The sequence below is a fragment of the Petaurus breviceps genome, unplaced genomic scaffold, assembly GCF_028583685.1.
Source record: "Petaurus breviceps papuanus isolate PSGF00001 unplaced genomic scaffold, PetGlider_PUasm1.0 90205, whole genome shotgun sequence".
Lineage (NCBI taxonomy): Eukaryota > Metazoa > Chordata > Mammalia > Diprotodontia > Petauridae > Petaurus > Petaurus breviceps.
Window position 1 is genome coordinate 112,188 of NW_027187196.1, and position 24,732 is coordinate 136,919.

Here is a 24,732-nt window from a genome sequence, read left to right on the forward strand (position 1 = left end):
CTTTGTTGAACTGTTGTCACAACTTTATTTTTTTAATTCAGCTATTATAATTGGTCCTGATGGGCAGCCCTTGACTGTATACCCTTGCTATATTTGTGGGAAGAAGTTTAAATCCAGAGGATTCTTGAAAAGACACATGAAGAATCATCCTGATCATATGATCAAGAAAAAATACCAGTGTACAGATTGTGACTTCACAACTAGTAAGAAAGTAAGTTTCCATAACCACCTAGAAAGCCATAAGCTCATGAATAAAGTTGATAAGACCTTTGAGCTTACAGAGTATACGAAAAGATACAAGGAAGCCAGTCCACTGAGTTCAAATAAACTTATCTTAAGAGACAAAGAATCTAAAATCTATAAATGCAAATATTGTGATTATGAAACTGCAGAGCAAGGACTCCTCAATAGACATTTGCTTGCTGTTCATAGCAAAACTTTCCCTCATGTTTGTGTTGAGTGTGGGAAGGGATTCCGGCATCCCTCCGAGCTTAAGAAGCACATGAGGACCCATACAGGGGAAAAGCCATACCATTGCCACCATTGCATCTTCCGGTGCGCTGATCAGTCAAATCTGAAAACTCACATGAAAGCCAGGCATGGCACTGTGTTACCACATAAATGTGAGCACTGTCCCCAAGCTTTCTCTGAGGAAGCTGAGTTACAGCAGCACCTGGACTTATTCCAAGGACATAAGACACACCAGTGCCCTCACTGTGACCACAAGAGCACCAATTCAAGTGACCTTAAGCGCCATATCATTTCTGTCCATACTAAAGATTTCCCTCACAAGTGTGATGTGTGTGAAAAGGGCTTTCATCGTCCTTCAGAGCTCAAAAAGCACGAGGAAACCCACAAGGGTAAAAAAGTCCACCAGTGTAGACACTGTGACTTTAAATCATGTGATCCTTTTGTGCTCAGTGGCCACATCCTCTCTGTTCATACACGAGACCTACCTTTAAAATGTAAAAGGTGCAAGAGAGGCTTTAGGCAGCAAACCGAACTCAAGAAGCACATGAAGACCCATAGTGGAAGGAAAATTTATCAGTGTCAGTATTGTGAGTACAGTACCACAGATGCCTCTGGCTTTAAGCGGCATGTTATCTCCATACATACAAAAGACTACCCACATAGATGTGACTACTGCAAAAAGGGATTCCGTAGGCCATCCGAGAAGAATCAGCACATAATGAGACACCATAAAGAGACCGTTACATAAGATGATGCACGCACATGCACACGCACACACACATGCACGCACACACACGCACGCACACAGACACGCACACACACACACACACACAGAAATAAAAATAAGAAAGGAGTTTAGAGACTAGGATACATTAATTGGAGAAAAAGAAAACCTCATGAACTGTTTCTCCTGGTTCCAAAGTTTGATATTAAATCATAACCTTACATTCTTTGTATTGAAAAGTCTTACACAAGTATTAGGGTTGCCAGTGATCTGATAGCCCTGAGAGTTGCTCATCACAGCTTGAGCACCATAGGTGGTGATTAGGGACTTCCACAGAATGGTCACAGACAGACTGCTGAATGTTTATTTCATAGTATTATATGCATTGTTAGGCAGGAGGGGGGCAGAGAGAGAACTGATGATGCTATTTGGTTGATTCGAAACATCATTTGCCTCCACGAGGCTGGGATGGGGAGGTCAGTAACACTTCGAGGACAACCAAGCTGCACATCTTATGCAATCTGGGGGTTGGAAAGGCAGAGGCAGGAAAGATGGCAGATGATCAGCAATCACTTAGTCATTGGGTTTTTCTCTTAATACCTGGAATGAGTTTCCAGAAATGGTTGAAGTTTTATTTGTCAGGCATTTCATTGAGAAGCCTTTTTAGGTGATAAATTCAGTACTTTTCCAAGCTGAGTTTCAGAGCTGCTAACCTATTTTGTCACTTGATAGGTTGTTTAAAAACTAGCATTAAATGAAGAGGTCAGGGGCAATATTCCATTGCTGAGAGTAAGGAGGTGGGGTGTGGATAATTTCCGTTTTGCCTGACACTACAGCTGAATGGCACAGTTTGCAAAAGTCTGTTTGCATCTAATATGGATTTGGCAGAAAATGGATGCAGCCATAGTGTTGCAGTTCAGCACTAGTTTTCCTTAACATTTTAGGGGCTTCTTTAAAAGTGTCAAAAATGGTTCAAAGAACATGACTATCTTAAATGACAGTAAATATTTTAGAGGTTTGTTAGGACAGTTTTAGGAGATAGGATTGTTCTAGTCCTACTTGACTAACATTAATTAAAAGGTGCAATTTTATGCCATTGTTGAAAATACCAATTTTTTAATGTAAACATGCATTTTCATTGTGAGGCAGTATTTATGCAGTATTTAACCAGAATAATATGCTGCCAATAGAAGTAACTCAAAGATGAATCTTCAGTTTACAGTGTATAAATTTAAAAATGCATCCTTTTAAATGATGCTTTGTGTTAGCATGCTGCAAATCAAAATGGCATTTAATGGAACAAGCTGATCTAGGGCTGTTTAATGAAAAACCTATTCATAATTGTTATGCATATAATGTGTACATTTTACTTCTTTAAGTTGCTTCATGTTTGCACACAGCTGTTGTTTGTCCACATGATAAAAAAAATGGAAATTTCACTTCATTCTCTAGCGTGTATTTGTAATTCAGACAACCTTCATCCTTTTGGTTTTGTACCAGATGAGAATCAGTTCTTTGAGAATAAATTTTTTATCTTTCTGAAACCTTTTAAAAGGTTAAATTTAGAATTTGAAACAAACAAACAACAAAAAGTTTTTATGTGTCTGTAAATGATCCACACGCTGTAACATAAGATTGTCGCTGTTATGTGGGACTATTATTTGTAAATGTTGTTGTAATGAGTGTACAATAAAAAGGATCTCTTGTACTTGATGCTTTTATGGAGTCTTTCTTGATTAACTTCTGATACCTGAAGAATTTTTGCATTCATTTTGTCAAAATATTTCTCTCTTTAGGAAATGACTTTGTTTAAAATTGTTCCCTAGTATTTTTTAAAAGAAATCTTGTTTTCTAATTTTCTTGATTTAAATTGGGATCCATATAGGATGTAAATTGGCCAGTGGTGCAGCTCACAGTGATCCTGCCAACTAATGTCTGTTCCCCGCCAGCATGGTGAAGTGGCGCCTGACTGGAAAATCAAAGAGTCTAGTGCTTTGTGACCAAGTGTTTGTGGACACATTTTTTGCTAATCAAATTTTTAAAAAGAGAGAAATTCAGTTTTGTTCAAATGGGAATTTAGAAACCTAGTTCTCTGGTTTTACAGATTGAGACCACAGGCTCCCTGGGAATACTTTTTATCAAGTATCCAGACCTGAAGCACAGGCTAGATGACTTAAGATATTTGTCTCTAAAGGCAATATGGTATAGCTGAGAAAACAAAACAAAACATTAGACTAGGAGAAGCCAGGAGACCTGGGTTCCCTTCTGGGCTCTGTCCTTGATATTCTATGTGACCTGAGGGTAAGTGATTCAATCTTTCTGGATCTCAGATGGGGGTGGGGGGAATGGAGAATAGAATGAATCATGCATGTCTTGAGGCCTTCCAGAGGAAAAAAAAATTTGCCTAGAGCTTTGGATAGATGGGAAAAGTGCTTCTGGACAGAAAGTTAGTCCTATTTCTCCCTGGTGTTCTTCAGGCAGTGGGTTTTACACAAAGGATTGCTCAAACTGTGATTGTCTTCTTAGGTCCCTCCCAGTTCAGAGATCCTGTCACTTCAAACATTTACTTGAAAATTTTACATCTCGGCCTATTCTAGAATGAGTATGAATAGAATTGGATGGCACTTGTTTGCTTATCTTTCAAGAAAATACTGGAAGGCTAGGTAACTTCTCATGTTTCATTTAATCTCTTATTCTGTCTAGCTCAGATATTTAATAATTGTTCTGATTAGAAGAACTTTAAAATTTATATGGTTAACAAAAATGCGTATGACATTTTTGAAATAAGGGGTCTGCAGAAATTGTCATCCAGAAGCATAAAATACATCATTTTGCTGGTTGTATGAAATGCCACTAGTTGGGGCCGTTTTCCTTTTTCAGAGGAGTTTTCTGGGTAAAATTTCACTGCTCCTTTGCCTTTGGAAGGTACGACATCTCAAAAAAGACTGCTCACAATTGACATGTGTTTTATATGCCATTTCCACTTTATTAAATTTGAAGAGGTTAACAATGAAATCTCATTTAATTTTGACACTATCTTTGCAATTTGCAGAGAGTTAGCCTGTGAAGAGAAAAAGCCTCTTGACAGCCAGTTTCGTTACTCTTCATCACAAATTGAATTAAGAACCACAGACCTTTAAATGGTAACATACAGGAGCATCACTATAACACACACACCATGGAATTTTGGAAGGTGGGTCCACCTTAGACTGTCTCTGGTTGGTTTGTTCTCTTTTGGGGAGGGGAGAGGGGGGCTGTTTTTTTTAATTTGCAGCAACTGAAAGGCTTTGATTGTACCATCTTGGGGCTTCAACTCAGTTGGCAGGTGTAGTGACATGCCCTGAAGCCAAGTTGCTGCTCTGTTTCTTACCTCAAGGTAAGGAAAATGACATCTGTTCGAATTTTCAAACACTGAGCTCACTTTATATTGTCTGTATTCCTTCTTCTAAGGGCTTGATTATAATTACTTAGGGGAATTACCTAGAGGGCCCATAACCTCTTGTGTCCTAAACTATTAGAAAGAAATCCAGAATGCTTAAACCTGAGTTTGCTACTAGTCCGAAGTTCATCAGATTTAGATGTAAGTGCAAACCATGACCTTTTATGTAATAGTTCCTTATTAACCATACACCACATTTAAAATGAAGATAACAATTAGTACTGTACAGAAAGTAGGTATTGCTTTTTTTCATAATTTCAAATATTTCTTAAAATGGGAAGTTGAAAAAATGCAAACAGTATTAATTTCTTTCACTAATTCTATGTGAATTTAGCTAGAAATTGATATTTTATCAGGTTTTTAAAAGTATTTCCAGGTTCATGAGTAGTGTGGGAGTGGGGGTGTTATACTCTAAATTTTAGTTAAAACCAGCAAGAGTTATTTACTATTTCATGTCTGTTTTGGACAATGTAGTGATTTCCTGTCTTAGGATGCAAATTAGGTGGTTAATCATTTATGGGAGGGAGGAGGCATTACTTGAGTCCTTTAGTTCTTCCATAGGTACTTAGAACCATCAGAGGACTATGTAAAGTTCAATTAAAGAGTTGAGAAACTTGCATCTTTTTTCATTGCTAAGTAAAGCAAACCATCACCTGAGATGTCTTCAAGAAATACATACATGATCTATAGCATTCCTTTCACTCATAAAAAGAGAAAAAAATAAATCCAAGTTAAGTTATATAAACACAGGTACTAAATTGTTTCCCCTCCACCCCCTTTCATCAATAGTAGTATCTAAAGTAAAGCTGCATGCTCTATCTAATCTAGGGGGAAATAAGAGAATGGAATAAATCCCTGGCCCAAAAAGCTAATTCAATGTCTTTGGAAGTATCCTTTCTAAGTAGGAGAGCATGCACTTGGTATGTCTGCAATAAAAACTCGAGTACTTCCCTGATTCCATTGTAAATGCATTAGGAAAATGCCATCCACAGAGACATTTTCATTGGGTTATGTGTTATTACGGTTCAAAATGTGGATCGACCTTAATTTCTCATATTTTCCAAGACAAGCAGGAACACAGCCCTTGGGTGAACTTCAAACAGCAGGTGCTGAATTCATGCCTGGAAAAAAAAAAACCCAGAACAGTTGTTTAAAGCCTGTTCCTGGTTAGCTGGAGACGTGGCTTTCTCCTATCAGTCTGTTAACAAATCAATGGTAGCATCCATGGACTTTGCATTTACTATGCAGTCAGTGCCTTATTTGTTTGGACTTAATTCAGACTGAACTGTTTTAATATCAGTACTTGAATCCGGAGGGAACTAGTTGGGTATCTTCAGCAATATCTCCCACCAAGACTGCAAGGCCTCCAGCTTAACATCTTTGTTTCCCACTATGCTCAAGCAGCTCCAATCAGTGAATGGAGTAAAGAATGCTGCCATGTAGGGGACATGATTAGTAACAGCAGAGGGCTAGCTGCAGCTCAGGCTGTGGGCACCGTAAGAGGGAGAAATGCAGGTATTGTCTTTTCAGTCTTGGAGCTAGCAGAATTCTATCCTGTTTACCTCTTTAGGGATTATCTACCATGCTTTCTTACCACAGATAACCTAAAGTTGGTTATGAGCATGGCAGACTCTGGAATCTCACATTTCTGAAACTTTGGTCAATGGTGATTTTCCCTGGCATAGGTTATTAAGGCACTAGGGTTAGGGTTCCTGAAATCAGGACTCCAGTTCAAAAACAACTAACACTGTGTGATCTCTTTGAGCTGCAGTTTCCTCATCTGGAAAACAGAGCTACTGATTGCTATGTATTTTGTAATTTGCTCTTAAAAAGTGTGTGATTGACAAATGTTTTAAGAATAAACCCATGAGTTGCTGTTTTCACCATGTCCAACAAAATCAGGTAAGTCAAATCACCTACTGCCCCTGGTTGCTAAGGATTTTTTTATATGTCACATTCAAGACTAAAAGGCAAACAGTGGGGGTTGTCATCAGAGAACTTGAGAGAAAACATTTTTAATACATAAAGTAAATTCAACCATTCCCAATTTAGAAAAATGTATAAATTCTATTCTTACACGTTTTTGTGTGTGTGTATATATGTACTACAAGTATGTATATCTCTACATATCTATTTCTGTATCTCTAAACCCAGTTCACTCTGGAGCTCATAGATTGGACACTAGGTCCCTGCCCCCCTAGCACAGAGTAAATGTAAATAGTAACTTTCTCTTTTGGCCAAGAACCCTGAGGGTCTTCCCCTCCCAGTTTGATTTTTTTTTTAAATTAAAAGGGCCATCCCTTGAGCAACTACTTAAAGAGGGGCCTTAGCCTAAAAGGACCAGGGTCTCCCATTGCATCCTGGGCCATCTCCAGTCATCCTGATGGATATCTGGCCACTGGATTCAGATGGCTCTAGAGGGGAAAGTGAGCCCTGCCTCACTTGAATCAGTCAACTTCGAGACATGTCATTTTCCTGATGCCATAGTCATCTTTGAGAACTAGGGCAAACAACCTGTGAGTAGTAATTTCTCTCCCTAACTCTCCTCTCTTAGAGGTTAGAGGGTCTCATCTGCTCTTCTCTGTGGCTTCTGTTTTAGGGGTTAGGGGGTCTCCTTTCCCCTTCTCCCAGTTTTCTCTCCTTTTCACCTCTCCTCCTCACCTCTTGAAAAGAAGAGAAGGGAGAGGAGGGGAGGGAGGAGAGGTTCTCCTTTCTTAGGGGTTAGAGGTCTTCTCTTACAGGTGAGAGGGTCTCTGTTCTTCTCCTCTCCCCTCCTCTGTCTTTCATCTTTGGGGTTAGAGTTCTCTTCTTGTAGAACATCTCATCTGCTCTTCTCTCTGTCTTCTCTTTTAGGGGTTAGAGGGTTTCCTCTCCTCTAAGAGGAGGGAAGAAGAGGGAAGAGAGAGAGGGAGGGGAAAAGAGGTAAGCCCCTAATCTCTGTGAGAATACCCCTAATAAAAACTTGAGAAAAGAACCTCTTTCTTCCCTCTCCTCTCTCTCGAGGAGAGCCTCTAACCCCAAAGAGAGAAGACAGAAGACTCTCTAACCTGTAAAAGAGGACCTGTAACCCCTCAGGAGAGAGAAGAGGAGAGAAAACCCTCTAACCCCTAAAAAAGGAGAACCTTTCCTCCTCTCCCTCTTCTCTCTTAGAAGCTAAGAGAGAGGAGAGCATCTAATCCCTAAAAGAGAAGACACAGAAGAGCAGATGAGACCCTCTAACCCCTAGGATAGGAGACTCCCCCTCTCCACCTGAGGGTGCTCTGCCCAGGGGAAGTGACATTTCAATGGCCAAAAGCTGCCTTTTTTCCTTGGTGTTTACTGGCAAGATTTTTTTCTCAAAGACCAAGCCTGGAACCCTGAGGGTCTTTCCCTCCCAGTTTTTCTGTTGTTTTGTTTTTTAATTAAAGGAGCCATCCCTTGTGTAACTACTTAAAGAGGCCTGTTCACTAACTGGTGAAACTCAAAGTGAGAACCTGAAGGGTCTCCCATTGCATCCTGGGCCATCTCCAGTCATCCTTATGGATGTCTGGCCACTGGACCCGGAGGGCTCTAGAGGGGAAAGTGAGACTGGGGACTTTGCACAGCCCTCCCTCATTCAAATTAAAGTCAACTTCAAGACATGTCATCATTTCCCTGATGCTGTGGTCCTCTTTGAGAACCAAGGACAAACAACAAGAATCTCTGCATTATGTATACGCATCACCTGTGTTTCTATGTTAGAAATTTGTTTCTAAAAGAGGTGTATGTGTGTATAAAATGTAATCTGGAAAACTTTTCTTGCCATTTCCTTAAGTAAAAATGCCCCTGGTGTTGCTTTGCTTTTTATGAGCAGAGACAACTTACACTACTAGTCCATTTGTCTTCTGTCTTTTCAATGACGACGGTCTGGGTGTCACTGCCTGGGGGGATGTATTCGTAGTCATCGTACAGGAGCCCCAGAATTGGATATTGGGTTCTGTATCTAGTGAAAAGAAAAGGGGATTTTACAAACCAGTGTTTTGAGGTTCCCAAGACTTCATTCCATTTTGACTGTAACATCTCGGGTTCCTCATCCACCCCTCACACCCCTGAACACCTTTGCTTGACTGTGTGGGTACTATTATTCTCTATAGCCACAAAAAGGTTTTCCAACAATTTGTATACAAGAAGATATTGCAGATAATTAAGAGACTGTGATGGGGAATTCCAAAATTACTACTTTAAAGGAGATAAGGTTTAAGTAATGGCAGGTGATATATTTCTATTCTGAACACTGTCTGTCGCAAAAGCTGGACAGAAGACGCCTCTGTAAAGAAAGCCAATAAAAACGAATGAAACTGAGTGCTTTTTGCTCTACATTCATTGGGGGGGAGAGATGGAGAATCATTAGGAAGAGAATAAGTTATTGTAATATTAGGAAAACACATTACTTTTTAGTGGTGGTGATAGTGGTCCTTCCAGTGCCTGAGGTCTGATGATGGGATGAATACTTTTCTTGCCTCAATTTGGAGAGTTCCTTACAAATCAAAGAAAATTACAATCATTTAAAGAAAACCATAATCCCCCATATATTTCTTGCTTATGAGTATGCTGAGTACCTCAAGGAAGTTTCCTAAAGAATCCCCAAGGAAAGGTGTGAAGATAGCTATTTGGAGGTTTCAATCTAAAATGAGGTGGTAGATGTTTTTCATAGCTAGTACCTAATTAACCATCTTGTGGACAGCAGTTAAGGCATAACTCGGCCCACATTTTCTGTTTTATCATTTAAAACTGCTCATTAACCCTTGAAATCTGGGTCAAGAACTTTTCCACAGGTACCTGATTCCAACTCCTGTAAGAAAAACTATGGAGTTCTATAGTTTTCTCTCAATCTGTGGGAAGTCTTTCTCTGTTAAGACCACCTTCTTATTTACCTCTGACTGCCGTTTTATAAGGCAATCCTTCTCTTCCAGCAAATTGGTCAGTTCATGGAGCTTGAGCTGGTAGTCACTGCAACTTCCTTCCCTTCTTGAAACATCCTTTTGGAACTGGTTGAGTTGTGCCTAAAGTTAAGGAAAAATGGGACATTGTGACATCAACAGCAATATGCCCAGATTAATGCTTTTGGAATGAGCTTTCTTGGAATGGTCTGAGGACACAGAAGTTGGAAACCAAGCTGTGATCTCTCTCTGCCCTAGTAGGCAGTCACAAGTGCTAGGGCCAGAAATTTATTACCCTGGGGCAAGTGTCTGTTTACATAAATGGATGATACTTTACTGGGCCATACTGTCTAGGTAGGAGGTGCCAGCATTTGTAATGCCACTAATAGCCAAGAGCCCAGAGGGCAACTCCATTCCCCAGTGAGGCATCTGACCTAAGAACAGAACAGAGGGTTCCCACTAAACATAGTCTTCAATTTGAACATACCCTCAGCTTGCAGATTTCTCTATCCTTTTCCATTCTCAGGTTCTTCACCATTTCCATGTAATGGTTCCCAATCTCATCCATTTTGGCCTGTAGCACAGGGCCTGTACAGGTTTCAGACACCTACATGGGACAAAATTACTTTGTAATTAGCATCTTATTTAATAACAATTCATTTCTATAACAATTTAAGATCTACTTATAAAGTATTTTGCATAGAACCCTTTGAGGATTTACTGTAACTATTCCCATTTTACAGATAAGGAAGGTAAGGCTCAGAGGTGAAGGAAAAGTCTGTTCTTTTACCTTACCCCATGCTTCCTTTAGCCGACAACAGTTATAATACCTGTATTCTAAGGTTTTTATTCTCTTGTTCCAGATTTCTTTTACAGTATTCTAATTCCTTTAGTCGATATTCCATATCTGACTGGCCATGCCGAAGAGAAAGAATGGTTTCCTCCAAGGCCCGACATTTGGAAGTGGAGTCTTGTAATCCTTGCTATAAGGGGGAAAAAAAACAGATCCATGAGACAAATGTATTAAAAGTAATCAAATCTTATTCTATCAAGTGATGATTTAGTTGATTGATTTAAAGGTTTTGTTATGGCCAATTATTTTTTTAAATGTTCTTGCCGCTAGCTCATTTTGAGTTGGGAGTGACAGGCAGGAATACTGACAAAAATTGATCTTCCTCACGCTTCTCAGGTTAGCCATAGGCCAAAGGGACATGAAGAAACTAGTCATATTGTTGGACATTGATGACCCTGGCCCATGCCCTGAGTCCCAACAAAAATTTGGGGAGGGTTCAACTCCTTCCTTTCTGTCCTTGGGCAAGTCAATGATAAATATTTGGCCAATATTATTTTATTTTATCCTTAGGTGGACCCTGAGAAGAAGGTGCTATTATCCCATTTTTACTGATAAGAAAATTGAGCCAGACAGGTTAAATGACTTGTCCAAGGTCATCACACAGGTTTAACTAAGGTGAAATTGAAATTCATGTCTTCCTTATTTCAAATCTAGAAGGCTTTACTGTATCACCAAGCTGGGCTTAACCTTCTTAGGCCTTGGCTAAAATTTAAACAGATATTCTGATCATCATACCGTGCTGAGGATAAGAGGTGGCTGAGGATGAGGTAGGAGGAGCCCAGGAAAGAGGTCAAGTGTGAATGTTGTCTAAAACTGGATTATGATATGGTCCCTGTCTCTGGTGACAGCTCACTGGGGCCTTCTAGTATTTTATATCTGAAATGAATAAGGAGCTGGATTGCCCCAGATAGCTTCCACTTACTGCAAATAATTTAGTTTTAATTAGTACAAGTTCTTAGATTTCAACTTTGCTTAAAAGTGCCACTTCTAGAAAAAGGCGTCATCAGGAGCCTCAGCCTACCTGCTGTTGGCGATTATTGGCTCGCACAGATGCCAAGAGGGCTTCATACTCCTTTATCTGAGTCTCTTTGAATGCTAAGTCTTTCTCAAGTCTTATCTTGTCATTTTCCAGCGACTGAAAAAAAAAAAGCATTTGTTAGGATCTCAAATGACAGAAATTTGTTGGTCACAGAAATAAGAACTTGATTCACTTGTACTTTAAGCATATTTTTCAAAGTATAATTGCCTTTACCCCTCAACAGTCACACCCAAAGTCTTCTGGAAGGTACTGACTAGAAAAGCTACACAAAAGGAATTTCAGAAAGCAGTTTGATAATTAATAGAAGATATAAAAGATTGAGTTATTAAATACAATGAATAAAATGACCCTTGCAAGCTTCCATTTAATATAGGAGACTATATGTCCATATATAAACATATATATTGAACAAACAAATACAATGTAGATTCTGAAGAAGGGCACTAGTGGCTGGTGGGGGGGGAGGGAGGGAATCACGCAAGCCCATATAGAAGATGGTGCTTGAGTTGCATCTTAGACATCTTTGACACTGAGACAGGTGAGGAGGAGGGAGTGTGTTCCAAGAGACACTGACTGGAGATGGAATGTCCCCTGTTAAGCCACTTTGGCTGGACTGCAGAGCACAGGAAGGGAAAACAGTCCAACAGGCTGGGAAGATCAGATAAGATTCCTTGACAGGCTTGAGTATTGGACTGAATGTAATACAGTAAAATCCAATAGGAATAAATGTTTTGTCTTCTACTTGGGTTCACAGTTGATTTTCTGAGGGAGGGGTAGTAGGAATCATTTTGGCAGTGCCTTTAGTGGGCTTCAAGCTCAATGTGGCAGTATAAACGGCTTCCTGGAATGAGGCAACATCTGGAATATTGTGTTCACTCACAGGCACCACTATTGGTCTCTGGCCCCTGAGAACTGGTAGCAGCAGGTAGAAGTTGCAGGGGTAAATATAGGCTTGATGTTGGGGGAGGAGTGGAGAGACTCTACAAATTAGAGCTTGGAGGTTCCCTCTCACAGTATTCAAGCAGAGAGAATGCCCACTGGTTAGAGCCTGATTCCTTTCATGGCCACTGAGGTCCCTTTTGACTATGAAATAAACATGGTCTGTTGAGGTAATATAAAAAAATTTAGTCTTACTGCCAAGTCGTTTTGGAGATGACCGAGCTCCTCCCGTATGTTGCTGAAGGTGGACAGCACCAGCCGGAGAGATTTGTTTGAGATGTCTCTCATCTGGAAGAGAGGAATATATTCATTTGTTACCTCTTTTTTGGGTGGGGCAGCAGTGCATTATTAGTAGGAACTTTCAAAATAGCCAATGCAGGGAAGTGAGAACAGCAAGCCAGTGTGCCCAGTTGCTCTCCTTGACAAGTGAATCTTATTGGCAACCTCATTAACAACTTTTTTTTGTAGAAAGATGACCTTTGCTAGGTCCTTTTGGGCAACCTGAAATCAACAAAACCACCAGTTAATTCAAAAGCAGAGTCTGCTTTTGTGTCTTCCGTAGCAAGGCTCCCTCAAGCAAATTACTAAGTGTTATTTACAATTTCAGAAAAATAAAATACATCCCCTTAGGTATGCTGTTAAATGCAAAAATGTTGCTTGAAGTGACCACAGGTTTGTCTTTTTTTCCTTGAGTTTTTCAACCAAGTCAGAAATCCCCTTAACCAGGGCAAACTGAAATTGCCTAGGGCACTCCAAAATTAAGTGACTCATCCAAGGTCTGGGAGCCTGGATATATCCAAACAGTCCTCTGATTTTGAGGTTAATGCTATCATTCACTAATCCACTTGAGAATGGTGAAATACCACCAGGTTTAAGTCTGACTGAATTATAAATATATAATTGTTTCAAATTAGGTGAGAAGGCCCCTCCAGTATATTAAACTCATTTATGGATTCAGAGCCTAGAGTGAGGGGCATCAAGAACTGTGAAGAGGCCTGGCAAGTTTTCCCTTCCTTTAACCAGCAGAGAATACTTCCCTAAACCTCCGTCTCCAAACATCCGAGGGGTAGCCTCTGTCTTCACCCCCACTCCTTCCACACCCCAATCATGGTCTTACTAAAAGTCACCTTAAATGTTAGAGATTATTAACTCCTGGTCTAAGGATTCAGAAAACATTGGGTCAGAGAAGCATAAAATTAGCAATATTAGCAACAGGACTAGGAAGGAAACCCACTGGCAAGGTAGGCAAGTGGCTAGGTGGGAACCAAGGCAAGGAAGAAAAGAAAGGAAAATCTGCAACAGACCAATGCTGAGTGTCTAGGTTAAAGTTCTATATGCTACAGGTATCAGATCAAAGTTTTGGATAGAGTAGCTGACTTGTACTCCTTGACACACTTATGGAGACCAGTGACTGGGCCCCATTATCCAAGTAAGACAGGCTTCTGAGATTGGGGGGGGGGGGAGCACACCCTGGTTCATCTCACCTGCAGAATGTAGCGGATTTGCTGTTTTGTGAACTCTGACAGCTCTTTAGGAATTAAGGCTTCGATGTCCTCGGACTATAAGAGAAAGAGAAAAGCTGGACAAGGCCTGATTCGTTTGGGGGACTGGTTTAGCTTGATCTAGATGGGGGGGGCATCATGGATCATTTGAGGGGGTTGATTAACTTGGATGCAAAAAAAAACTAATTTAGCATTTCCTTCAATTATTTTTTTTCAAAGTGCTCCTGAGAAGGGTTAGAATCCATGGACTTCACCAAAGGGATCCAGGACACAAAAAGGTTAAGATCCCCTGATGTAGTCTTGTTATTTTTTTCCACTAACATACCAGTCTAAAAGGTGTTGTGAACTTACTATAGAGTCCAAAGGACGAGCAAATTCAAGATTTGGGAAATTAAACTGGGAAGGAAGACAACTGAAAAACTAACTGAATGTTCAAATTATTTGGCAAATATTGACTGAGGGGTCTCCAGGTACGGTCCTGTTTAAAATCAGAAAAAGAGGGATTTTAGGATGAAAGTCTATTCAACACTATCCCATGAAGGGCTTGTTCATCAAGTTTTCAACAAGTGGTGCTTTTACTGGATGGTAAATAAGACTTGGACCAAAAGGAAAGAAAACTCTGGGGAAACAGGAAAAATTACAGAATTGCTGCAAACTTGGCTGGCAATACAGGCCAGCATACTATGTTCTGAGTAAGAAACATTTTGTGTAGTGCTTGAAGGTTTTTCTTCACCAAACCCTTGTGCCCTAGTGTTCACACCTCCTTTGGTTCATTCATTGAGTCATGCAATCCAGCTTGCATGGCTGCTTAACATTGGAGGCAAAATTTGAATCCCAGGTCTCTCGAGTCCAAGTATAGCACTACCCACTCTAGCATACTGCCTCAGTCCTCATTTTTAGGCAATTCAGGGCTTACTGAACAACAGTAATTAAAATAGCCTACTATTGTTTAGAAACAGATGAAAATTTATACACAAGTAATTAAACTTACTACATTAAAATCAGTGTTCCCTCTCTCCTTAATCATTTATTCCACTAAAGATAATTAACAATTTTTTTTACTTGTGAAAGAATTAAATCATATCACTAAAAATTTTTACTCTTAAGCTGTAGGTGATTTGGTATGACACAGTGTTTCAGAAGATCATTCACAATTAAAATACCACTTGCCGGGGCGGCTAGGTGGCACAGTGAGTAGAGCGCCTGTCCCAGAGTCAGGAGGACCTGAGTTCAGTTCTGGCCTCAGACACTTAATACCCACACAAAAAAACCAGCCTTGTAACCTTGGGCAAGTTACTTAACCCCAATTACCCTCCAAAAGGCAAAAAAAAAAATACCATTTGCCACTTAGTTGCTAATAACTTAGATTTCAATTTTCTAAAGTGTATGCTCTGAGGTCATGGAATTCTGGATGCTGGGCTGATACTGATAACTGAGTATGCACATTAAATCATGAAGGGACAGCTGTTAGAAATGCTTTACATTTTCAGCAAAGTAATAAGTGGCCATGCCATTTTCATAGACCAAATGCTCATTATTTACTTGCTCATTCTGCAAAGAAAACGTTGGGGCAATGACAACGCTGGGCTAAAAACATCCCCAAAGATTCTACTTAAACAACAGTGTCATCATCAGTCAATAAACATTTGATTTTTAGACGTGTGTTTCCTTACCTCATCTGGAGAGTCAATGTCCCGTTTACTACAACATTGAAGAGAAAATAGACAGTAAGAAGTTCTTACTATTGTTAGCATTATTGCTTTCTTCTAGCTAATTTTTGAGTCAATTTAATCACAAAAGAAGCAGTTATTAATGAACCTGGTAATGGACAAAATGAAAGGCTTGCCAAGGCTCTGAAGAGCAGAAATGGTGGAGCTGGCCAACATTTCCCATTTACTAATAGCTCAGGGTTCAGTCTCAGCTTTAAGGCGAGCCTAGTGCTTTCCCCACTTTCAAGGTAGGTGAGTCAAGTAACCACAGCTAGGACATCTGCCTTAGCCAGCCCTTTCACAAGCATGTCAGTGGCATAGTGAACCAGAAAGTCACTAACAAAGGGAAGGGAGTGTTTTTCGTGCTTCAGATAATCTGTTGAGCTGTTTGACTTTGTAGTTCCTTCAAGAACAGAGTGGGGATAAGCTTTACCAATTTACTTTTTAGGTTATTGTGTTTAGAATAATCTGAAGTGAACTTCAGTTTACCCTCAGTCAGGAAAGTGCTCCCCAATTCACCCCTTTCAGTGCCTCTTTATAGTCCCCACCAGGAATATTAAACCCTGTTCTCATAACATACCAAATACAGTAACAGCACACTAAGGTCAACGTAAATGATAAGTTGTCCTAAAGCAAGGCCTCACAAGTATTTGCATTATTCTGATAAGGAACAGTCTTTTATGCTAAAGTTTTAGTGGTGGAATTTTAGGCATCAAGAACTCACTGAGGGTGCCTGGCTTTCCAGATTGCTTCAACAGAACTGCTGGGAAAGCCTTAAACCATAGCCAGTAAGGCAGCCTGGCTTCTGTATACAGGGGAGGCTAGTACACATCATAGGTGTGTATACATACAGATGTATTTTCTATATTCTCTGTTTGGTTTACTTGGTAGATTTTGTTGCTGTTTGTAAAGCTTATTACCGAATGAAACAATATGAAGATAAATATAAACACATGTATATAAAATGCAATTTATATATATATATGTACATACATATGTGTGTGAAGACCTCTTTTGCAAATCTCTCATTGCCAAAATGATTATTGGGAATAGTCCTTAACACAGAAAAAGAACTGTTTTGAGTTCTCAGGTAGCATTTGGCCTGGGTAGCTACTGGAGGTGCCAGTGGGCTTCTCATAGCCTTGCAGCTTGACAGCAACATACCAGACCAATGGTCATAGAGCCTTCTGTTAAAGATCTCTAGGGAGAGGGAAATCTCCCACCTCTTAAAGCTTTCTAGTCCATTTCTGGATAGCTCTAATTGATAGGAAGTCTTCCCTTATACCAAAGTGAAATTGGCCTCTTTGCAACTTCTACCCCTTGGTTTGAGTCCTGCCCTATCAAGCCAGAAAGAATAGAAACAACCTTCTTCGTGGCTGCCATTTGCAAATACTTGGACCCAGGCATTGCTTTCCTTCCCAGTCTTATCCAGGTCAAACATCCTTGGTTCTTTGAGCTGATCCTCACATGCCATCATCTTGAAGCCCTTTCACTACCATGGTCACTCTTGAGCCTGTTCAGCTGTGTTGCTACAAATAGGAGACAGTACTCTGTCATGTGACCAGGGAACAGACAGGAATATCACCTCTTCGGTCCTGGAAACTACACCTTTCATTTAATGTAGCCTAAGAATGTGGTTTTAGAGCTGGCAGGTCATTTACTCCAACTCTGTCATTCTACAGATGAGTAAACTGAGGCCCAGAGGAAAGGAAATGACTTGGCCAAGGTTATACAGGTAATGTCAGAAGCAGGTCCTGTGACTCAAAATCCAGTGCTTTCTACTATATCACATCCTTGGATGCCTCAGTACTCACATATGATATATACAAGTATGTATGGATGGTGGGGATATACATATTTCCACAAAATCATATAATATCTAACATAACAAAGCTACTTGATAAGTAGAGAGATACCAGACATTACATGTTTACAATACCTTCCTCCTATCTTTTGCAAATGCTCTAATAAGCAGTGATACAGGTCTGTGTTCTTGCGGCTCAGATCAGCGAGCAGTTCTCCAAAATATTTGGGGTCCAGTTTTTCAGGGCCATCCTCCTGAACAACTATCACCTGAAGAAAACAAAATCAGAATCCTAGAGATTGGCTTTTTAAACTTCATAAATGTTTGGATAACGAATGAAAAGCACTTCATGTGACCAGCTCTTTCTAAAGTCTTTTTCTGACCCAAACCATTGAATGGTTTGGGGGTCTGGAGTCACAGAGCCATGTTTCCCAATACTATAACTCCCGAGGGAAATTTGGGTTTTTGATGTATTTAAAACTTAGGGATCTTGTGCATGTAAATCGGAGCTTTTTTTAAATTAAATTTTATGTTTCTTTTTAGTTTACATCATTCATTTCCACAAGATTTTGAGTTACACATTTCCTCCCTGTCTTTCCCCTACCCACAACCCCAAAACAGCAATCCCACTGTATACCTCCTCCCCAATCTGCTCTCTCCTATATCCTCCCCTATGCCCCCTCCAACTTTCCAGTAGGGCAAGATGGATCTCTATACCCCAGTGCCTTTGTATCTTAGTTCCCAGTTGCATGTAAAAAGAAATAATATATTTTTTTAAACATTTGATTTTAAAACTTTGAATTCCAGGGGCAGTCAGGTGGCACAGTGAGTAAGAGCGCCAGCCATGGGTCAGGAGACCTGGGATCTGTTCCGGCCTCAGATACTTGGCTCCCACACAAAAAATAACTGGCCTTGTAACCTTGAGCAAGTTACTTAACCCCAGTTGCTTTAAAAACAAAACAAAACAAAACTTTGAATTCCAGATTCTTTCTCTTCCTCCCTCATCATCCACCCTTACTGGGAAGATAGGCAATTCAATATAGGTTGTACATGTGTAGCTATGCAAAACATTTCCATAATGGATATATTGTGAAAGACTGACTATATTTCCCTCTGTCCTATCCTGCCCCCCACTTGTTCTATTCTCTACTTTGATCTTGTCCCTTTTCAAAACTGTATGCTTCTAACTTCCCTCCCCCCCAACTGCCCTCCCCTCCATCATCCTCCCTCTCATCCCCTTCCCCCCTACTCTCCTGTAGGGTGATACCCAATTTAGTGTGTATGTCATTCCCTCCCTGAGCCAAATTCAATGAAAGTAAGGTTGACCCATTACCTTTTGCCTTCCTGTTCTTCCCCTCCATTGTAACCATTTTCCCTTGCCTCTTCTATATGAGATAGTTTACCCCATTCTGTCTCTCCCCATCTCCTCTCATTATATTCCTCTCACCTCTTAATTTCACCTTTTAAGTATCATCCCTTCCTATTAAATTGGTCCTGTGCCCTCTATCTATACCTGTAAACATATATACACACACTAACATGTATTCATATACCCATACAACCTCCTATATAGACATATATATGTATGTATACATATATATACATTTCTATTTCCTTCAACTATTCTCATACTGAGAAAAGTTTCATCAGTTACAATTATTGTTTTTCCATGTAGGAATGTAAATAGTTCAACTTTGATAAGTTCCTTATGATTTCTTTTCCCTGTTTACCTTCTCATGCTTCTCTTGCTTCTTGTATCTGAATGTCAAATTTTCTCTTCAACTCTGTTTTTTTCAGCAAGAATGCTTGAAAGTCCTCTATTCCACTGAATGACCATATTTTCCCCTGAAACATGATACTCAGTTTTGCTGGGTAGGTGACTCTTGGTTTTAATCCCAGCTCCTTTGCCCTCTGGAATATCATATTCCAAGCCCTTCGATCCCTCAGTGTAGAAAGCTGCCAGATCCTGGGTTGTCCTGATTGTGTTTCCACAATATTCAAATTGTTTCTTCTTGGCTGCTAGTAATATTCTCTCCTTAATCTGGGAATTCCAGAACCTGGCTGTCACATTCCTAGGAGTTTTCTTTTTGGGATCTTTTTCAGGAGGTCATTGGTGGATTCTTTCAACCTCTATTTTGCCCTCTGGTACTAAAACATCAGGACAGTTTTCCTTGAGAATTTCTTGAAGGATGATTTCTAGGTTCTTACTTTGATCATGGCTTTCAGGTAGTCCAATAATTTTTAAATGATCTCTCCTGGATCTATTTTCCAGGTCAGTGGTTTTTCCCATGAGATGTTTCACATTGCCTTCTATTTTTTCATTTGTTTGGATCTGTTTAACAGCATCTTGATTTCTCATAAAATCATTAGCTTCCATTTGCTTCAATCTAATTCTGAAGCAATGATTCTCCTCAGGGAGCTTTTGAGATTCTTTTTCCATCTGGCAAATTCAGGTTTTTAAGGCATTCTTCTCTTCATTGGCTTTTTGAGCCTCTTTTGTTATTTTCTTCAGTCAGGTTGTTGATTCTCTTTTCATGATATTGTTGCATTGTTCTCATTTCTCTTCCCAATTTTTCTTCTGCTTCTCTTATTTCGTTTTCAAAATCCTTCTTAAGGTCCTCTATGGCCTGTAACCAGCTCTTATTTTTCTTGGAAGCTTTTGGTGCAGGAGTTCTGACTTCATTGTCTTCCTCCTGTTCCATGCTTTGATCCTTTCTGTCCCCAAAAAAGGAATCTAAGGTTTGACTATTCCTTTGCTTGATCATGTTGCCACTCAATTACTTGACTTTTGAGCTTTTTGCCACAGTAGTACTCTGCCACCAGACAGGGGAGCTTCGTACCCAAATGCTGGAGTTTTCTCAGCTGCTGGAGGTTTTAGTTGGGTGCCTTCTCTGAGGCCTCCACATGCTCTGGCAAGCTGGACACACACCCCAGAACCTCCACCCTAGACTGCAATCCAGATCCAAGCAGGTTAAAGCGAGAGTGATTACCCCTTAGACTGGTCGCTTGGTCTGCAGGCCAGGAGCTCTGAAGCAGTCATGCGGCGGTGGCAGTGGCTATGCCTCAGCCACCTCTCTCTCAAGGGGCAGAGGCCGGACTGCAGTCTTGGACCCCCTGTTCCCAAAGTCCACTGACCTCTTACTTTTTCTTTGGCATTTATGGGTTGATAAATTGGAAACCACCACACCTGCTGGTGATCCACTCTCCCAAAGACCACTCCAGGGTCCAGGGCACCCTGAGGCTAAAACTGCTGGCTCACACGGGGCTGGGCTTTGCTCCCAGGGCATTGAGATGGACCCTTCCTGTTGGCCTGTCAGGCTGCCTTCAGCAGGAGGTTTCTCTCTGTCACTTTGTGGGTTCTGTAGCTCTAACATTTGTTTAGAGTCTTTTTTATAGGCATTTGAGGTGGTTATGGGGGGAGCGCAGGGAGTTTTCCAGCTTCTATGCCTCTATCTTGGTTCCTGAGTGATCTTTCTAAGAAATTCTAAAATGAGTGATTTCAACTGGTGAACCAACTTCATTAAAAATCTATAAACTGGCCATTGTTATCATTTGACTTAGTGACTGGTTTTGGAGAAAAAACAATATAGCCATCACTGCTGTGAGTTCTACTGCATACATGCCTAAGGCAGTTCCAGTTGAACTTGAATCTTTGTGGTGAAAGCCAACCTAATTTACTGGCTGATCTTACACTTAGATTATATGAACTTTCTCAATCCAACATGCTTTTCTGGAAGTCTTGCTGGATTTACTCCATTTATCATGCACACTGCATGTCCAGGCAATTTGAAAGAGGGACTCTAGGCTAAATTTAAAAGTACCTACCTACACCTCAAGGACAACATTGGATATCCTGAGTACGTGCAATACGAAAAGACATTTCCCAATATCCTTGATCAGAAACAGTTTACTTCACATCTCAACATTTTTTCCATCTTACAGAAGACCTATCTGGCTGGAGAGGCAGGCAGGAAGAGATACACTCAGGCATAAACTACATTTCCTTTGAAACCCAGGCTAAGACCAGAATCTTGACTACTAAAGGTGTTTTTGTGGTATTCTGCCCTTGGATTTTCCCCCCTTCAAGTATGTCCTTATTGAAAAGGAAAGAGTAACCATGCTCCACTTTCACTCTACTACTTACTGAAGCCAGTTGGAGGAGCCTGAGTGAGCAAAGGGAAAAGAGCCAGTGTATGCCTGAGAATCACAACCATCCCCACTTTGGGACTGTGTTCCTGGCCTCTGTGTCCACTCTGCATTCCAGCAAGTATGGGAAAAGTAAAAGATGTGCTTCCTTTGGTGGTTACTAAATCGCCTCTGCTTAGTTTCATTCATTTCAATGCTAGGTACGCAAGGACAAGCAGAAGCAGGAAATCTGAATGAACTAAGGACTTATTTTGGAAAAAATCTGGCTGGATTTCTCTTTACCGAATGATGGATAAAAAGCAAGAAAACTGAAGGAATGGCATTTCTTCACACCAAGGTGGAAAATGGACAAAGTAGCATTTCACAGTATATAATTATTCAATACAATCCTTCCTCATTTTGGACAATTCACATTTGGGGAACACTGAGGGAAGAATCAATCTGGTTCCCAAACTGGTGGCTAGAAGAAGTGGATTCTCATCTTAAGGCTGTGGAAAGGTGAAGGTGAAACGCCTAGCCTTGATATGCCTATCAAAAATGTTCAGCACTTAATGACAGCTATTCAGATTTTCTCATTTATCAGAACTAAGATGTTTGCCGCGTTTGCCTGTGTCGCTCTTGTCGCTCTTCAGAAGGTAAATGATCCTTTATTACATGGAAAGTAGTGACAAGTCAAAGCCAAGGACTTCCTGGAGCCTCCTTTTCTCTCCAGTGAGCTGACAAGGGCCTTGAGATGGAGCCAGATAGCCCACCTGTCAATCTTGGACACCAAGCTCAGCCATATACATATTAACAATGCAGGAATACAACAGACTGACTTGGCTGAAGAACAACTATGTTCAGAGATAGCACTTTTCCCTAACAAGAAGCTGTAAAGGCTATTAAAGAATTTTTGTCCTTCCGTCATTCAGGTCACCCTGACACATGGCATCACAAGCAAGCACCATGCCTCTGATCCCACTGTGCAATGGGAACCTCTGATGATTCAGTTCAACAAACATGTGGGACCCAATTCCTTTAGCTGCTACCTAACATAATGCTGCTGAGACCTCTGCCTCAGTACTTCCAAAGGCTGGCTGCACCTTCCTCCCCAATCTCAACATTTTATTATCTTCTACTCTAAGAAGGTATTACCACCCATATGCTTCAAGAAAATTGAACCCTGGATGCTCCTGCCATCTATCTGCCTCCTTCACTGCTGCTGTCATCCCTGCCCTCTTGCTAATCCTCAGTCTCTCCCCAGACGCATACAAAAATACACATCCTTAAAAAAATAACTAACTTAATCTGATTTTCCCCACTAGTTCTTGTTCTTTGTTCCCCTCTTCCCAGCCATCTCTCTGAGATGTCCAACTGGAAAGCACACTCCTGGATACTACTGTGGGCCTGGATGCTTCCTGCAATGTCAGGCACTCTGATGTAGGCAGAGGCAATCCTGGGCTGGCAAAGGCCAGGTCTGTGGAGGCCGAGCTCCAGTATAAGAATATCCTCTTTCTTAACACTCACAAAAAAGTGCATATGTGTGTGTGTAGACACATTACATTAGTATATGCATATGTATATATGTATGTATATTCTCTAAAATCTTAAAAGATGTGTCAATAGCCAAAGCATGTTATATATTAAGATATCTTTTCTTAGCTACTAAAGATTCACTAAATAATATGCTGATAGAATAGGGGACAGGCTGTTTCTTTTGTGGATAACCAGTGAAGATACAGTCATATTATGGATAATCTTGACTTAGAAGTCTAAAAATCATTTTCAAAAATAAGCTCTTAGTTGTGTTCCAGGTTCAGTTATATGGCACATGGGAAACAAAATAGTAAACATGAGAAAAGCTGGCAGAAGCAATTGGGGGAGATGCTCCAATAAGCAAACCCTGCAGGTCTCATTCTGCAATATTTCCATCACTGGTACCTGAGGCTGCTCAAACCTGTGGGACTGTGTGAAGGGCATGACAGTCCTGCCACGTGCCAAGCCACGTGCCAAGCACTGTGCACTTCATGTGATAAGTGAAAGGAACCAACTCATTCATCTTACCTGCTCATGTGTCTGCTGTGATCCACTGTAGCAAAGTTCATTGCCAGTATTTGTAGCAATTGAATTACATCCAGTGATGACCTGGGTTTGCTGGGTGGGATGGGATGATTGGCAGAGCTGAGCCTGTACAATCTGGGGCTGCTGCACGACATGATGTTGACACTGAATCTGGGGATAGCATTCCTAAGGTACACCCCAAAAGCACCATGGAGAAAATACATTATGAAATCACGATGGAGCCAGAGAAGCCTTTTGGAATTCGCATACACATGCACACACACAAACACACACACACACACAATTAAAATCTACTTTCTCACATTTTAACCAAATGATACAATATTTTCCAAAGTACCAGATGGGTAATTGGTGTCTAGTAAATGGAATAGTCTACTTAACTAAGAGTTAGTAGATAGATAGATATCAATATATCAGTCAATTTTCAAAACCAGAAAGCACTAACATGTTTAATACCAAGGTTACAGTGAACATAATTTCATCTTTTCTAACACCCTAAAAGGGAACTTAATGACCTCATAGTGTCTCTGACATCCTTATGAAGATCAATTCTTCTTGTCCAGTCCTGTCCAATAGAATGTCACAGATTCTCTGAAGTTTAGAGTAGTTGGGGCTATTAGAGATCATTTAGTTCCAGCTTCTCATTTCACAGAGGAAGAAACTGAAGGCCAACATGACTTTACCTAGCGCAGCAGTGGAGCTTTGGCTAAGGCCCAGGCCACAGGAGGCCTAACTGAAGGAACTAAAGATACTGAGCCTAGAGAAGAGAAGGTTTGGGGGCAAGAAAGGAACGTGAGGGTGACTGTCAGTGTATACAAGGAGCTGCCAAGTGACTGAGGGCTTGGGTTTGCCCTGCTTGGCTCTATCAATGACGGAAAGTTGCCAAGATCAAATTTAGGTTCTAAGTAAGCAGTAACTTCCCGAAGAATCAGAACTTTCCAGAGAATGGTTTCTGCCACAGGAGGCAGTGGTTTCCCCATCATAGGTTTCAGCTGAGGCCACAGCATGCGCTGGCTTCTGCTTGAAAAAAAAAAGGTGTCTCTACCACAAGGGCATCCCCACGTCCCTCCCCCCGACCCCCCCCCCCCCCCCGGCGACTGATAGGATGACGGGTCGCCTCTTCTCCTCGTCTCTGCCTTCTGACAGG

General features: G+C 40.7%; 2 protein-coding genes across 16 annotated transcripts in view; one reads left to right on the top strand and one right to left on the bottom strand.

The window, feature by feature from the left end:
- ZNF711 (zinc finger protein 711) overlaps positions 1 to 2,908 on the top strand; it is a 109,845-nt gene extending 106,937 nt beyond the window's left edge. For all 14 annotated transcript variants that reach the window (XM_069107720.1, XM_069107722.1, XM_069107731.1 and 11 more), the window contains one exon: positions 42 to 2,908. In XM_069107720.1, the coding sequence (XP_068963821.1) occupies positions 42 to 1,219 (1,178 nt within the window). In that variant the 3' untranslated portion in view covers positions 1,220 to 2,908. The remainder of the gene's footprint in view (positions 1 to 41) is intronic.
- A 1,248-nt stretch (positions 2,909 to 4,156) lies between these two features.
- POF1B (POF1B actin binding protein) overlaps positions 4,157 to 24,732 on the bottom strand; it is a 56,275-nt gene continuing 35,699 nt past the window's right edge. For both annotated transcript variants that reach the window (XM_069107737.1, XM_069107736.1), the window contains 12 exons: positions 23,568 to 23,750; positions 17,514 to 17,647; positions 15,539 to 15,566; positions 13,848 to 13,922; positions 12,559 to 12,651; positions 11,407 to 11,520; positions 10,363 to 10,515; positions 10,020 to 10,139; positions 9,527 to 9,655; positions 9,044 to 9,129; positions 8,478 to 8,595; positions 4,157 to 5,755 (listed from right to left, as the gene is read on the bottom strand). In XM_069107737.1, the coding sequence (XP_068963838.1) occupies positions 5,750 to 5,755; positions 8,478 to 8,595; positions 9,044 to 9,129; positions 9,527 to 9,655; positions 10,020 to 10,139; positions 10,363 to 10,515; positions 11,407 to 11,520; positions 12,559 to 12,651; positions 13,848 to 13,922; positions 15,539 to 15,566; positions 17,514 to 17,647; positions 23,568 to 23,750 (1,239 nt within the window). In that variant the 3' untranslated portion in view covers positions 4,157 to 5,749. The remainder of the gene's footprint in view (positions 5,756 to 8,477; positions 8,596 to 9,043; positions 9,130 to 9,526; positions 9,656 to 10,019; positions 10,140 to 10,362; positions 10,516 to 11,406; positions 11,521 to 12,558; positions 12,652 to 13,847; positions 13,923 to 15,538; positions 15,567 to 17,513; positions 17,648 to 23,567; positions 23,751 to 24,732) is intronic.